The sequence below is a fragment of the Anoplopoma fimbria genome, chromosome 22, assembly GCF_027596085.1.
Source record: "Anoplopoma fimbria isolate UVic2021 breed Golden Eagle Sablefish chromosome 22, Afim_UVic_2022, whole genome shotgun sequence".
In the NCBI taxonomy this organism is placed as follows: Eukaryota; Metazoa; Chordata; class Actinopteri; order Perciformes; family Anoplopomatidae; genus Anoplopoma; species Anoplopoma fimbria.
In genome coordinates this window covers 11,903,882-11,919,215 of record NC_072470.1, presented here as the reverse complement: position 1 = coordinate 11,919,215, position 15,334 = coordinate 11,903,882, and the positions used below count along the sequence as shown (strand labels likewise).

Sequence of the window (15,334 nt, the reverse complement as noted above, 5' to 3'; positions counted from 1 at the left end):
GGCTGTGAGCTGTAAAAAGTATTTTTTTCCTGATTCCATTGCATTGGCATATTGGCAGTGGGCTGTTAGCAGAGTAGAATGGGAGAGACACTCTTCCGTTCGTTTAACTGGCATAGACAAAACCTATAGTGTGTCCACGTAACAAAGTCATCAGGGTGACAGAGAGAGGGGTGGGAGGTGAGGGAGGAGAGGAAATGAAAAGACAATGTGATACGAAAAAAAGAAGAGAGACAAGCGAGCGGGTGAAGACCGACTCGCAGTGAGCGAGAGAGAGAGAGGCCCAGCAGGTTAATCTTAAAATGAATGGGCTGTAATTAATCAAGTGACAGTTCAACAGCGGGGAGAAACCAGGGAAGGCACCTTCCATTTGCATTTTTACATTCCGACACACACACTGTTCTCGCCCATTTATTTATCTCTCTTATCGTGTATTTGGTAATAACCGCACTGCAGGAAACAATGCTCTTAAACAGCCAGAAAATCCCCCAAAATGGAATTGCATTAGGTTTCTTATGGCGTTAAGTTTGTGTTTTGCATTGTAATTGCTTATCGTGACACAGTGAATTCAAGATGCTCACAGCAGCATTTTGTATTTGATATACTAGTGCAATTGCATTTTTCTTTCCTTTGGTTTCTCATTTTCACCTAATCTGCTTTTGGTGCAGAGCAACTTCCTTTTTATTCACATCTCCTCAACCCTTTTTTAGAGCTTAAGTCGTACCCAATTAGACACGTTTCTTCATTTCCTCTTTGTGTGTGTCGCCGGCGACAACCAAATCTACCTTGGCTCGCCCACTCGCACCTTCTCCAAAGAAAATAAATTGAACTTCCCGAGACGTAATCACCAGATCTTCCCTTTTTCTTCTCACATAAACTACCAATTTTTCACTCGGCAGCCTGCCATCACAGCTCAATTCACATGCAGTCTAAAAAACTATGTTACTATGAATTCCATCTGGTGATTAGGACTGTCAATAGCAACATCTATGCTTTTTGGCATGGGAGTAATGACATTCTTCCTGGTTGTCAGGAGATTAAGACAAAAAAAACAATAATGAGTTCCTTGTACTTATGTCTTTAGGTTTACAGATGCTGAAAAAGGAAGCGGTTCCTCAAATGGACACTTGAGCCTGGCTCATTAAGAGAGGCCATCCCTCTAGACATAAGGCTTGAAGTTATGCAGAATCAATGACAATGCTGCTTTGGTTGTTTTCACGGCGTCGTTTTCACGGCGTCGTTATCACGGCGTCGTTATCACGGCGTCGTTATCACGGCGTCTTATCACTGCGTCCTTATCACTGAGTCGTTATCACGGCGTCCTTATCACTGAGTCGCTATCACGATTTTGTTATCGCGGCTTTGTTCAGCGCTTGGTTGAACTGATATTAGCATCTGTTATTAGCATCTGCATTAGCAAATTAGCATCCCAATTAATATCACAGTTCTAGTGAATTACTGACACTAACCAAGCTTGCTCACTAGTGTTAGTGTTAACGTTAGTGTTAACTGGTAAGTGTTTGCACTGCCAGGGCTCCTTCCTCTCCAGCTCCAACCTCTTGTCCAAATATGGTCACGTCTAGTTCCATAAAACAAAAATGTCCATGGCCAAAGAACAAAACTAAGAGGCTTCAAAACAGTAGTGCCTAAACCAATTGGTGAAGTCAAGGTGACTCAGTCCACTTTTATATTCAGTCTATGGTTTACACCGCTGGGTTCATTTGTAATAAATTAGTGTGAACGTGAAAAAGATCAGAATTAGAAAGCAACAATTTATTTCTTATTTTCTCCTTGGTCTGGTCTAAATCAACGAAACTACATGAGTGAAAGAGACCCTAGAGAGAAGAAGTAAGTGTGATTCCATCCTCCTTTTTTTGCACATTTTCACAAAAAAAACATTAGATTTGTGTGAAGCGATGAGGAGACAGTAACCTTACCTAAATTAACACACAAACCATCATGTTATCCACATGGTTTTTCCATTTTTTGGAAGTTGGACTGGCTCTCTTTTAATGATGTCATCTTGTTGTGCTCTCTTCTTATGCGATGATTTAATGGCACCGGTCTGGAGAATTAGCGCCACAGGCAATCTAATATTTCAAATATTCACATAACAATAGTGGATGGAATAACTTTTTCTTTATGCAGATTTTCTGGAAATCCGGTTGCATTACATTTAACCGCCTCGGCTAATAGAACTAGGGTTACAATATGGTTTCCCTGTTTACTGGACTCTATGGACATTAGGGTGGAGCCTGATGAATACAGGCCCGCTAAGTAACCCACTCGTTAATATTGAAGCTTTTACGCTTGGTGACCCATAAAAGCAAACTACACGGTAATTTGTTTATAGCGTTAAGCTTTTTTAATTCTGGTGATTGCATTCATGCTTCAAATACATAAATGTGTGTTTGCCAGCTGGCTCTGTATTGGAGCACAGAGCAAAAAAGGGCGGAACTTAGGAAGGGTCAACTAAGGGTCCGAAACAGATTTTCAAAAGAAGCAAAAACCTTGCTGCAACTTCAAAAAACAGCTCTACCACAACTCAATAAACAATTATTTATTGAGCAAAAAGCAGACAGGTTCTTTTCTAAACCACAGCAAGGTCAGAGGTCAGAATTGCAGCACTGCAGCTTGTCAGGAAGTGTTTCAGTGGTACAGATGCTGTTCTTTTTCTTCTAGTATCAACAGCTCGGCCAATCAATTTCAATTTCAGATACCTTCCAACAGCTGAATCCTGGACAAAGGCATTAACAGTGTGACGTTGGTCAACATGGAGCAGCATGCTGCACTAAAGGCTAAAGTATTAGAAAGAAATGGAAATCAGCGGCCAAGGTTTTAATAGACTTCGGGTTGATTGTTTGCAGTGTATGGGAGTTAACAAGGGGAACAAAGGCCCATACATCAGACGCTAGGACAGGCGTGGAGGATTAGCCTCACAAACAGGCAGCAAAGTCTGGCTCCTGGTTGGATTCTTATGGAGTAAACAAACTCAGCAGAAAGCTGCAACACAAGACAGCAAATGCACATCTCCCAGGCAAGGTCTAATTACTGCGCAACACCAAAGACAAAACTATCTCCCGTTCAATCTGTTTTCCCAGAATAACAAAAACCAGAGTGTGCTGAGTTCACTTAAAGAGGGAGAGAGAGAGACTTGTTTTTTGAAAAGATGAATATTAGCCCACAAGGTATTTGTCTTCCCAGAAATCTCTGTGTAATCAGCAAAGTGCGTGCAAATGTGAGCGTGCTGAACACAGCTTTTAGTGTTTTTGGTGATAATGTCTCTTTACCTGAAGTTTGTTCTCCAAAGCGGCAGTGGCGCTGTCTCCGCTGGTCTCGTCCACCACCACCACCATGTGGGTCAGAGAGTTCACTCTCACCTGTTCCAGCTCCAGGTCCTCCTGCAGGAGCTGTGAGGCAAGGGGAGGTCAAAGAGGAGATGTCACATGTCATATCGTTGAGGCAAAACACGTGCAAAATGTGCTGTCAGGCCAGGTGCAACCAAAGAGCACCTCAGCTAACAAGGGGTGAAGTGCCCCTCAACGTGTAATACCGACGCGCCACGCTTTCAATTAACTCCATTGTTAACTCGCATTAGACGGTCATAGGAACAGAGCACGGCGGGGCAAGATGGGAGGTGAATGGTGTCGTGTTCTTAAAGAAACATATATTCAAGTGAGAACAACTGCTTAACTTTAACTCTTTATTAGCATGACTCGTCCATAACTTTACTCAGCCAAACAATCCGCGAATCCCCTTCGGATTCCCATGCATCACCTATATTCCCCTGGGTCCTAAGTCCCTACATGTAAGGCTTCTTGTTGTCATCAAGCATACCTTGAACATCTATGTACAAACATACATTTATAACATATACCACAGATGGGACCAACAAGAGCAGGACCTTTCTCATTTTTCGATTTTCTGCCTCCCCCGTCTCCCTGCTCTTCAATCATCAGCTTTGTGACCCGGATATCAATCTCAGCACTCCATCTTGAAGGACATCCCAATTTCCTAAAAAAGTATCTCAAGGAGCAAGAATAGAAAGAATCCATGTATCCTTTGCAGAAGTCTTCTAGGAACCAGTGTCAAATCAAAGATAAGGGACACATAGCTGGAATAATCTAAAACCATGGCTTCCATCGTTATTTTGAAAAGACACTATGCATGTAACCATTGGAAGCTGGCACGTTGTTCCTGCCAAACCATTGTTGGTTTACTGTAAGAACAGCAAGAGTTTGTTCATGGATGGTTTGATATAGTTTGACACGGCCTCCATTCCCTTCAATTCATCAAGGGCTTACTATTACTATTTTCTGTTATCTTCATGAATTCAAGGTAACACATGGTGAGTAATTGATAAACAAATGGTCATTTTAAAAAGGACAAAATACTCCTTTAAGGCACTTTTTAAGCACTTATTTTAACTGCCACCTCAACTCCTTTCAGTTATCTATAGCTGTGCCCTCCAGCTGAATGTATCGCTTACACTTGACCTGTCAACTTCTTTCAATGCTTCAACTTTAAGCCATTTCACATCAGGCACAAAAAAATTACAATAACTGATTTTGTGGGTTCTTGTGAATGTTTGCACACCCCTTCACACTGCGTGGGGGAAAAAACTAAACATTTTCAGCTGTTTTCGGCCTTCAAGAACATTAGTTTCACCAATGAAATAGTTTGGTCCAACCAATGTCGCACCTTGAGGTCATGGCTAGCTTGCTTCCAAATTGGGGGATGGTCATATGGACATATAAAAATGTATGCAACTACCACCTCAATAACCAAATAAAGGACAAAAATGGCATGAGATCGCCTAGTAAGTAGAATAAGATGATACGATAATGAAGCTGATATGCACTTGCTACTGTTATATCCTGGACATGGAATGGGCTTGCCACAACAGATAGCATTTATTCTCAAATTAAGGGTCCACATTTGTTTATTGTGTAGATAGTATTAACCCCTTTTCTCATTCTCATTTCTCATTTGCGTTTTAATTGCCACTTTAACTTCTTTCAGTATTCTAAATTGAGATGTTTTAACAGCACATTTTAAGAAGCACATATCTAAAATTTCTTCTGAAATTTGGTCTAGATAATGTTCATGCTTGTTTTTGTACAAGAAGCAACACATCTACAAAATTTGTATTGAATTAAAGATCACCAATAGGCACAATGAATAAATACACGTAATTGTGAAACTTAAATTAAAAGAGGTGAAGAACTAACAAAACTGCTACAAACACAATCATGCATACAATAATTATAGATTAATCAGTGAGCAACTGTGCAGTTTCTACAAGATCTCTTTACATACTGAAACAAGGGCCTCCAGTAATATCTACCAGACCCCTACACCAAATGTAAAAGCTAAATTTGGTCATGTTGTTTAAACCCCCAACTGTTGCCAACAAGATTGAATTTTCAAAGCTTCTCTGAAAGCTTCCATTTCCTTGAAAATGTTTTTTCCATTGGCTGCAATCCCAGCCAAAATGAAAATCAAGTGTGCAGAAGGGAAATCAGAGAACGAAAAACAAATAGTAATTGAGTCTACTGTGTTTGTTTCTGTGACAAACCTAAGATTTCGGCAGCAGATTCTGTTAGGTGTCTGTCCACAATCTTGGGGTAAAATTGTTCAGCAATATGTGATTCAAATCTGTTCTCTTGGAAATCTTGGCTGCAGGGATGTCAAAACAATTCAAAGTCCCTCTCTTTTTGATATTTAAATTTCTCTTTTTAGATCTCTCCATTTCTCCCACTTTCTAGATCTCTCTCTTTCTTGATATTTATTGCCCACTCTTTTCAGATAGCTCTCTCTCTTTCTAGACATTCATTTCTCTGTGTCTAGATATTTATTTTTCACTCTTTCAAGATCGCTCTGTCTTTCTAGATAATTACTACTCTATTTCTAGATATCTCTCTCTTTCTAGATTTTTCTCTCTTTGTAGACATTTCTTTCTCTCATTTCTCTCTCTATCAAAATATTAATTTCTCTCTATATATAGCTTTCCCTCTAACTAGATCTCTCTCTCTTTCTACATATTTACTTTTCTCTTTCTACATATCTTTATATCCCTCCCTTTTTCTAGATATTTATTTCTCTTTCTAGATATTTTTCTCCTAAATGTTTTTCTAGAGCTCCCTCTCTTTTTGAGATACCTTTTCTAGATCCTTTTCAATATTTATTTCTAGATATCTTTCTTTTTCTAGATACTTATTTCCCAGTCTTTCTAAATCTCTCTCTTTTTCTGGTTATTTATTTATCAACCTTTCTAGATCGCTTTCTCTTTCTCTGTCATTCTAGAACTCTCTTTCTAGATCTCTTATACTATATCTCTCTCTTTCTAGATCTCTTATACTATATCTCTCTCTTTCTAGTTCTCAATCTCTCTCTCTCTTTCAAAAATATTACTCTCTCTTTTTAGATCTTTTTAGCAGCCTGGGCGTTTTTTTTTGTATTGCTGATGAGCGCCTCATGTTTTTTCACTCTATACGCCTCACTTTTTTGCAGGCAAAGAAGCAATTGACGTCATTAGCATTTTTTACCTATTGCCAAATATGTGGAAGCGACGAGAAGTTGTTTGTGTAAGGCTAACGTTAGCTCACTTTCAACGTGGCCAAGCTAGAAGACATATCTGAAAAAATAATAGCCTAAACTACTTTTTTACGTTAAGGTTCAGCTAGCGCCCCTTTTAGCCTATGTTGTCAGAAGAGGAATGCAGAGGCTAAGGTCAAATGTCAAATGTTCAATGTATGTTTCCCTGGGTCAATTATGTTAAAATCAGCCTCCTACAGTTACAGCGTACTGATGGCCATAAAACCATCTACGAGACAAAAATTAAGAGAGGTCTTCAGAAATGTATTTAAATTGGGATAATTCTAATTGATATTAATCTCAAGCGGGCGTAAAAACTTTTCTTATACTTCAAAATGTGCATGAAAATATGTGAATGACAACATTGTTGTATACTGCATATGTGTCTTGTGGAAAAGGAAAGCTTGACAGACTCAGAAACTATAACTAAGGGCGTTAGGGCTTGGCAAACAGTCAACAAACAGGATCATTTTAGCTTGAAACTAACAAGCATTAGTTAAGCCACGTTGGAAAAACGGGGCTCTAGCCAGCAGCTCCCCACCTTGTGCTCTTCCACTTGGTGCTTGACATCCTCCAGGTCAGGACCGAGCGGTTGAGCTCCCATCCTCTTAATCCGTGCCTCCGTCAAATCCAGCCAGTCCGTGAGCTGCTTCAACTGCTGGTGCTGCAGGTCCATCAGGACATCGTGGAGTCTGGGGGGGTGAGATGCAGTTCAGTGAGCTGTCAATCACATGTTGATACTGCGGGGGTTAGCGCTCATCAAAAAGAGTCTAGATCAAGAACAGTTCAGAAGGGCAGATGAAGGTGTGGTTAAGCACGCTGATGCCCAGAGCACTGACTACTGCTGATCTAATTGGTAAATTTGGCAAAAACCACCTATTTTGTTCTTAAATCCCCCCATGCTTTATAACAGCCTCTTAGTTGTGTCCAAGTGGTAATTGGTAGTCCATGCCATGTCTGCACAGCTCTGTGCTTGAATCAACAATATTATCAAAGAAGATAGCTGAAGAGTTAATTAAATTTGGCTTGGTGTCAGTTATCATTGGATTCACCATAATTAGAAAGGCCGCTGTTCTTTGTATCCATGAATGCTGGCTACTGTGGGGATCCCCATTGTGTAAAAAGAGATGAAACTTCATTCATAACCCTGAATTAAGATTGAAAAAAAAAAGCATGTAGAACCATTTGTGTGTGTGTTTGAGTGTGTATCCACATTTCTCATTGGTCACACTTCTACCAAAGTTCTTAGATCTTTTTCAAATCTGTCTTAAATACCTTTGACTCTTTCACTTTATCATAGATTTGTAAAACTAAAGTGAAAATGAAATGAATTTATCACAATCTGAGTAACTCAGATTGTGATAAATTCTCAATCTAATGATCCCTTGGGCTAAATGCTAAAGTCTTGTTAGCAGAGCAACATGCACACAATAACGAAGCTTACATGTAGATTTTTGCCAGCTGTATTGTTAACCATTTTCAACATCTTCATTTTGCATGTTAGCATTCTAATAAGCACTGAACAGTGAAGCTGAGGCTGATGGGAAAGGCGTAATTTCTGCAGAACACCAACCAAAATATTGGACAAATCGAACTTTGACTTGATGATAACCAAAGTTATTACAGTTGATCCAGATAGAAACACAAATATCAGTACCAAGTACCAACTTTAAAAAAAACCTTATCTACCTGCTCTGTCTCTCCATGCTAGCTACTCTCAGATGCTCCCAGCGGGAGTTCAGGAGGTTCATTTGCTCCCTGACTTCCGAGTCCTCGTCTTCACTCAGGTTCCCCTCCGCCAGTAGGGCGGCGCCGGCACGGAGGACCCGTCCCACACTGCCTTGGTGGGTGGTCAGTTCTACCATGTACCCCTGGGGAGAGACAGAACGAAACGTTTCACACATATATTCACAATGATTCAACTAATTTTGCCCTATTACCCCTCCTGAAGAAGAGGAGTGCCTCACATCACTACTCACACTGAATGACCCTCATTCACTTTAACTGATCTCAAAATACATTTCCAGCTCTCACCTAAGTGCTTAATCTATTTCCTCCGAGCACTTTACTCTTATATGATCCTTCTAGGGTCTCACAGCAAAATGGTCAGGGTTAATTCAAGTTTGAGAGCATAAACATCAATACTAAGTCAGTGATCCTGTAAGTCCACATCCATCAGAGTGAATTCAACACTCACATACCCCCTTTACACCTGGCATTAAAAATATGTTTTCGGGTGATAGGATTGCAATCGGATACCACATGACCACATGGAAGTACCTCTAAAATGCTTTCACCACACTAAACGCAAGTGTAAATGCAATTGCATTTTCAATCCACATACAAATACAGAGATGTTGGAAATATTTTCTTGCATGTGACTGCTCCAAACCAGCAAGGAAGCAGTCATTGACCGTATATAAGAAGTGGACGTAGTCATCGTGACGTCACCCTTTGTTTGCGGACTGCCGTTCGGAAACCTCGAGAATTTTGGATTAAAGCCGTCGCCATGTTGTTTTCTAAATGACGATCATGCTGTTTTTAAGAAAGACTTGAAACTAGAGATTGAGTCCATAACCTTGTGTTTACAATGTTTACTGAGGGAATAAATCAAGTGAGAAGTAGGGGTCATTTTCTCATCGACTTTTATACAATCTGGCCCCGCTGGTCAGTAGAGAAAATCCAATTTTCAAGACACCAGAACCGGAGGTTGCCTTTGAAGCTGCCGTTAACCAGTTAGCGAGCTAAGCGACTAGCAAGAAAGCTAATCAAAATGGTCATTCAAGAAACACTCAAGGATAGACAAAATAAGACTTTGTCTGCTTTCAATTTGGTCCGGTGAACGTATACAAACAAGGCTTGGCAGTTGGTATCGCATTTGAGCCATTCATAAAGCAATTGCTGGGCCAAACCATAATGCAAGCATCATGGATCTTGGCGATGTTTGAGCTGGTTGGTTGTTGACATTTTAATGCAAGGTGTAAAGGGGGGTTCACGATTAGCTTTAAAACAGTGGACAAACAACTAATGAGTTAAAACACTGTCTTTTTGTATTGCCTAGAGAAGACTCATCTTACTATTTCAGGCAACAAGGAATTAGCTTAATCGCAAAAAAATTAAGTTTCTTTGTTCCGGTTCAGTCTTATTTTCAGTGTGCTGCCTCTTATAAGATGTTAGTTCCCCTTTCATCTACAAACAACAGAGATTGTTTTTTCGGTAATGGTACACTTTACACTCATTACAGCAGTTTTCTCATGCCTGACCCTTCAGTGTGGTGGAGGGAGGCTCATTATTTTCTCTAACTACACTTTCCCTTGTTATTGGATTGATATGTTGTTATGGATTGATGGCTGGTATTACTTTAACATCTTTGTTGTTTCTTTAGCTTGTTTTTTTCTGTGGAACAATGACTTAAAGGAAGATAAACACTGTGCATTCTTTTTGGGGTTTACAGCTACCAACAGAGGCACATTATTGCTACTCTGTTACCACTGCAAGAAGCTATGGTTGTAAAATATTTAACATCGCATTATACGAGTACAATTAACATCTTGTTATAGTAGTTGTATTGTGGATTACTTTTTTTTTTTTTTTTTACGGTGGTATTAAACAGAAAAAAGGCTGTCCTGAGAGTATAACTTATTACAGTCAGGACTTCACTTCTCTGGCTCTCACCTCATGTGTGTGGAACTGCTCCTTTACCTCCTCCACGTTGTTGGAGATGGGAGGCTGGCCCTGGAGCCCATCTTCAGCCGACAGCAGCCATGTCAACACCTAAAAAATGAGACTTCACTCTCAGCCACAAGCTCATTTTTATATTAAAAAGACTCAGCAATTTCCTGAAACACCTGTGCAGTGTAGTTTTTGCCACACTTTACTCAAATATGAGGAAATAGTGCATTTCTTAAGGCCTATTCTCAGTGTCGAATTAATCTACATTTGGTACTCTAGGTAGGTTTTGGTGCAGCAAGACCGTGAATGTAGGATTAAGTCAAAATGAACTACAGTGTATGCTCATGTTAATGAAGGAACATGCTGCACAGTGCAACAGTGTGGCTCACTGATGTGTTTCTAAAAGTTTGTGGACAACAATGGAGCTCTATGGCACAAAGGGAAGAATACTTGTTAATTGGCTTGTCTCTACCCATGACATTTAATGACAATAAGAAAGATCTAGCTTATCACCAAACACGTCCTTTACAGAAGAATACATTAAATATAAATATTTCTGTATCACAACCATAGTGCCATACCTCCTCCAGTGCAGCCTGGTAGCTCTCCAGGCTGGTGGAGCCTGGAAGCAGAGGACTGAGGCCCCGCTGTAGCTCCTCCTGGCCAGGACTTAGGAACTAAGGGAAGGGATGGATGGAGGATAACGTACAAATTGTGAAGAAGGATACGAGCAGAAGTAGAGGAAGAGAGGGCGTCCGCGTTAGAGGGAATGTAAGAGGGTGAGAAGTAGAGGGAATGATGGAAGGGAAGACAGTGGGGGAATAAGGGGGGCAGGGGGTAAAAAAACGGCAGCATGAAAGAAACAAAGAAGATAGAGAGAGATGAGGAGAGGCATGTTAGTGTTTGCCATTACCGGTGCCGACAAGCGGCTCTGGCCTTTGTCCAACCTCAACAACTTGTCCTCTTTCTTTCTCGGTCTCTCTCTCTCTCTCTCTCTCTCTCTCTCTCTCTCTCTCCCCCCATATCTCTCTTTGTGTGCGCGCTACTGACCGGGACGCTAACAACCTATCTCTTTTTATCTGGGCTCTGCGCACTGCTTCTCCCTCCTCTCGCTCTATTCTTCTCTCCGGTAATAAGGTCCGGGAAAGATACACAAGGCCCAGCCGCCGAGCTGATAACTAACTGGACTCGGTCAGCGCCGCTCTCTTGTTTTGTCTGTTTTGTATTACAAATGTGTTTGCTTCTGTCTGATGGTACGGACTCTCTTTCTCTCTCCCGTTGTAAAGTAATCAAATGTAGAATAAATTCAGTCTAAAACATGCTCTTTATTTTAAATGATATCATCATGCTCTAAGTTGTCCATATAAAACATGTTTGACTGAGGCAAAATGAGGACAATGCATTGTAATATCTGCTTTGGAGAATCTCATAGCGATGAGACCGGATCTGCTTTACATCCTACTTTTCCAAAAACAACGGGTTTGCTTGAATGAAGCTTGTCTGACAAATTATATTGTCTTTTCGCGTTGCCTTTTCAGGTGCCAGCAAAGTTAAGTCGAGCACCCGGCCGTTACATTACATTTTTGACACAGCATCTGAACACATTCCACCCGAGCCACAGCAAATCACAGGCCACATTTAGTTGCACAGTGGCGCGGGTTTACGGCTTTGATAATGCGTCTGAACTTTTCTGAAATGTCATGTTGTGGAATACGAGGATATATTTAAAAAATGAGACTACTGCAGATGCTAAACGGGCTGTAATGTAATCAGGTCGTATGATATTCTTTAAAAAGTTATTCCTCAGTTTTAGTGAGTTTTCCTACGGAAGCCTGCAACCCTATGCATGTAACACGTGTCAATTTTCACTTGTTAAATAAGATAAGATCATCCTTTATTAGTCCCGCAGCGGGGACATTTGCAATGAATAGGGTCTTTCAAAATACACTTCTGTCTTCACAGGAAACTCAGTTAGGTTTAGGCAACAAAACCAGTCGGTTAGGTTTAGGGTTGAAATTGACCATGTGGAGGCGACACAAGATTTCAGAACGAGTCTTCTCCTGCAGCGAGACTTGGTCAGCGAGAGGTACAGAAAAAGGTTTTATTTCTCACACTTACAATATCTAAATAATACTATCAGTGGCAAAAAAAAGTAAAGGGGCTGCAGCTTTCTCCTTCAATACTGGTCAAATCTAAAAAGAAATGTTGTCCCCATTAGACACTTAGTCTAAAAAAACATGGGAAAAAAGGGTTGAAAATGAAGCGTAAGCAAAGTTAGTATCACTTCTGACTCATGAATTGTTAAAATGAATAAATCACATAAATAGCTAAAGGCAATACATTTCAAACAATGAAATGTATTGAAGCACAATGTGATCGACTTGCATGAGCAAAAAATGTCCAAATCAACAAGTCCCATAGTTTCATATTCATTCGTTTAAAAATATTATTTTAGCACATAAAAAATACGGGCTTGTTATGATGGACATTTTTTTTTTCAATGCCGCAGAAAACCAAGGGCAGACGAAACAACAGGTGTGCAGCCCAAACAGACAGATGGACGTTTGGCATGGAGTGTTAGCGCTGTGAGACACGGACCTGATCAGTAAAACGCCTCCTCTTTTGCTCGGGCGACTTGACATATGCAGCCTGGGTGTAGGCATAGCTTTTATAGCGAGGCTGAGGGGAGGGACTCCGCACTCGGCCATGAGCCACACTCACTGTGATCTGAGAGAGAGAGAGAGATGGAGAGTTGGAATAGGACAGGGGAGGAGGGAGAGAGAGTTGGCAGGAGAGGCCAGAAAAGAGAGGAAGATAGAAAAAGGAGAGAGCCGGAAGGATGCAAAATAGAGTGAAAAAAAAAAAAGATCCAAAAGCCAAATTATGCAGTGGAAGAAGAAGCAGAAAATGAAGTGGCAGAGTGGAAACGGGGAGCGAATGATGATGAGAAATGAAGATGAGGAGAGATGAGAAAGAGAAGCAGAAAACAGGAGAAAAAAAGAAAGAAACATGAATAATCACACATAAGCTCCGTTTCCATCCAAATGTCAAGCTAATTTTAGGTGAACTTTAGAAACGGCATGAATAAAAAATTTAATACAAATATAGTGTGTTTCCATTACCCGAGTGTCGAAAAACAAATTTGCAAGAAAAATGGAAAGTCTCGAAATCTATATTGGGCTAAGTTATTTACTTGCATTTGTTATAAATGTGGCCAGCTAGTAGAGTTCAGGAAGGATGTGGTGGACTCCAATGAACTGTTATACAATTAGACTGAAGCATTTATGTAATAAGTCCTTTTGCAAAATGTACTTTAAGAGAGACAATGTAACCTTTAAAAGAAGAAGCAACACATTCTTCCCCTTATGAATGAAAAGTTGAGTTAAAAAGCAATAAACGCACATTTGCTCAATTCACTACACTAGTTTTACTGCCACAGCTTTCATGGTCTGGTATTAAAGTACTGTATGATGGAAGATAGAATACTGTTGTATAACTATAATAATTTTTGAGGCAGTGTGCTATGACTTTTCTCGAAACTATCTTTCAATATCCACTTGTACCAATAGCGCTCCTTTTGGATTTATTTATTTGGAATTATTTTTACTAATATATTATTTTATAAGAAGCATTTTTTCTAAACAATAAATCATATTTTAGGAGGTGGATCTTGCATTTTTTTTTATGAAATATAATTAGCTAAATATATTTCCATCTTTAATATCGTGGATGTGAAATGTAAAGTAGCATAGAATGGAAAAACTCAAGTTAATAGTTTACCATTGTCGGTATTGGTTTTGTAAAAGTCACATGTTATCCGATTAGGGAATTACATTTATTTTATTTTATTTTATACTTCAAAACGTCATTGGATGGAAACCCGGCTACAGATAATGCAGACATGAGAGAGGGCAAAGGGAGACAGAGAGAGAACAGATGTGTTATGCAGAAGCTGGACAACAGACAGAGTAACGCACATTCAAAGCTGGTGTTGTTTAGCAACACGTTTCGCACTTGGTTTTTCTCTCCAGGGAAGGAGAGCACTGATGTGTTTGGCATCAACATTGTGCTTCACACTCACTCTGGCACAATTTCCCCCAAACTAGCAGCTCTGCATAGTGTGCTAGCTCTGTTAAACCGCGGTCTTCAGCAATTTAACGGCTAGCAAGAAAATGACAGATTTTTTAGCTTAATTACAAGTTCACATTGAGGGTTTTGCAAAAGAGCACAAAAATAAATAAACATATTTTGGCTCCTTTTTCTGTTCCTCTGTTGCTAGCTTGCTATCGTATGCTAACGGTTTTCTTAATCCAACCTAAACAGCTCTGATAAATCCACTGTTTCTCCAATTGGCAGGCACAACTTTATAACAAGGTTGAAAAATCTATTATCAAGTTATTAATAATTTGAAATGAGATTTTTTTCCTTGTTTCTAGCAAATAAATTGTTTATTATCCTTGATTGGGTATTAATTGGCGTTTGTTACATCTGGAAAGAGCTAGGCTAGCAGTTTCCCCCTGTTTCTTTAGTTTAGCTAATCCCCAAGTCTAGCTCTATATTTTCCCCATTCATGAGACTTATCTAACTCTCCCAAAAAAAAGCAAATAAGTTTAAAAAAAAAAAAACAAGCCCTATAACATTGACCTATTCTATTAAATGCTAAATTTTGAAATTCAGAGTATATCTGTGATTGAGGCATTGTCACCACACGCCTCTCAATAGCTAGCAGCTAACTGTGCTAGCAGCTAGCAGTGTTTACACCGCTAACACTGAAACAACTGCAACGTCATGACAGAGCTAACAGTGTTTACCTGAGTGGGAACAGGAGGTAATAGGTGCTACGCTTCCGGGAAGACGCCATGGGTTGGGACCGGGGGCTATCAGTATTTATCGCCATACAGTTCACAGTGGCAGCAATTAGCTAGTCACGTTAGGCACGCTCACATGCACTAAAATGCATACGGTCTGACTACGTAAACATAGCACACAAAAGTTTCGATCATAACACACATAGAGGGAGAGGGACTTTGAATTTCAAATTTAGCACGCTTAATTAGCAGGTGCAATG

The 15,334-nt window shown here is 40.0% G+C and overlaps 1 protein-coding gene across 1 annotated transcript in view; it reads right to left on the bottom strand.

Moving 5' to 3' along the window:
* LOC129111489 (dystrophin-like) overlaps positions 1-15,334 on the bottom strand; it is a 213,042-nt gene that overhangs the window by 61,061 nt on the left and 136,647 nt on the right. The window contains exons 10-15 of the mRNA XM_054623459.1: positions 12,865-12,993; positions 10,848-10,943; positions 10,270-10,368; positions 8,284-8,465; positions 7,136-7,286; positions 3,288-3,407 (exon numbers count right to left, since the gene is read on the bottom strand). Of these exons, the coding sequence (XP_054479434.1) occupies positions 3,288-3,407; positions 7,136-7,286; positions 8,284-8,465; positions 10,270-10,368; positions 10,848-10,943; positions 12,865-12,993 (777 nt within the window). The remainder of the gene's footprint in view (positions 1-3,287; positions 3,408-7,135; positions 7,287-8,283; positions 8,466-10,269; positions 10,369-10,847; positions 10,944-12,864; positions 12,994-15,334) is intronic.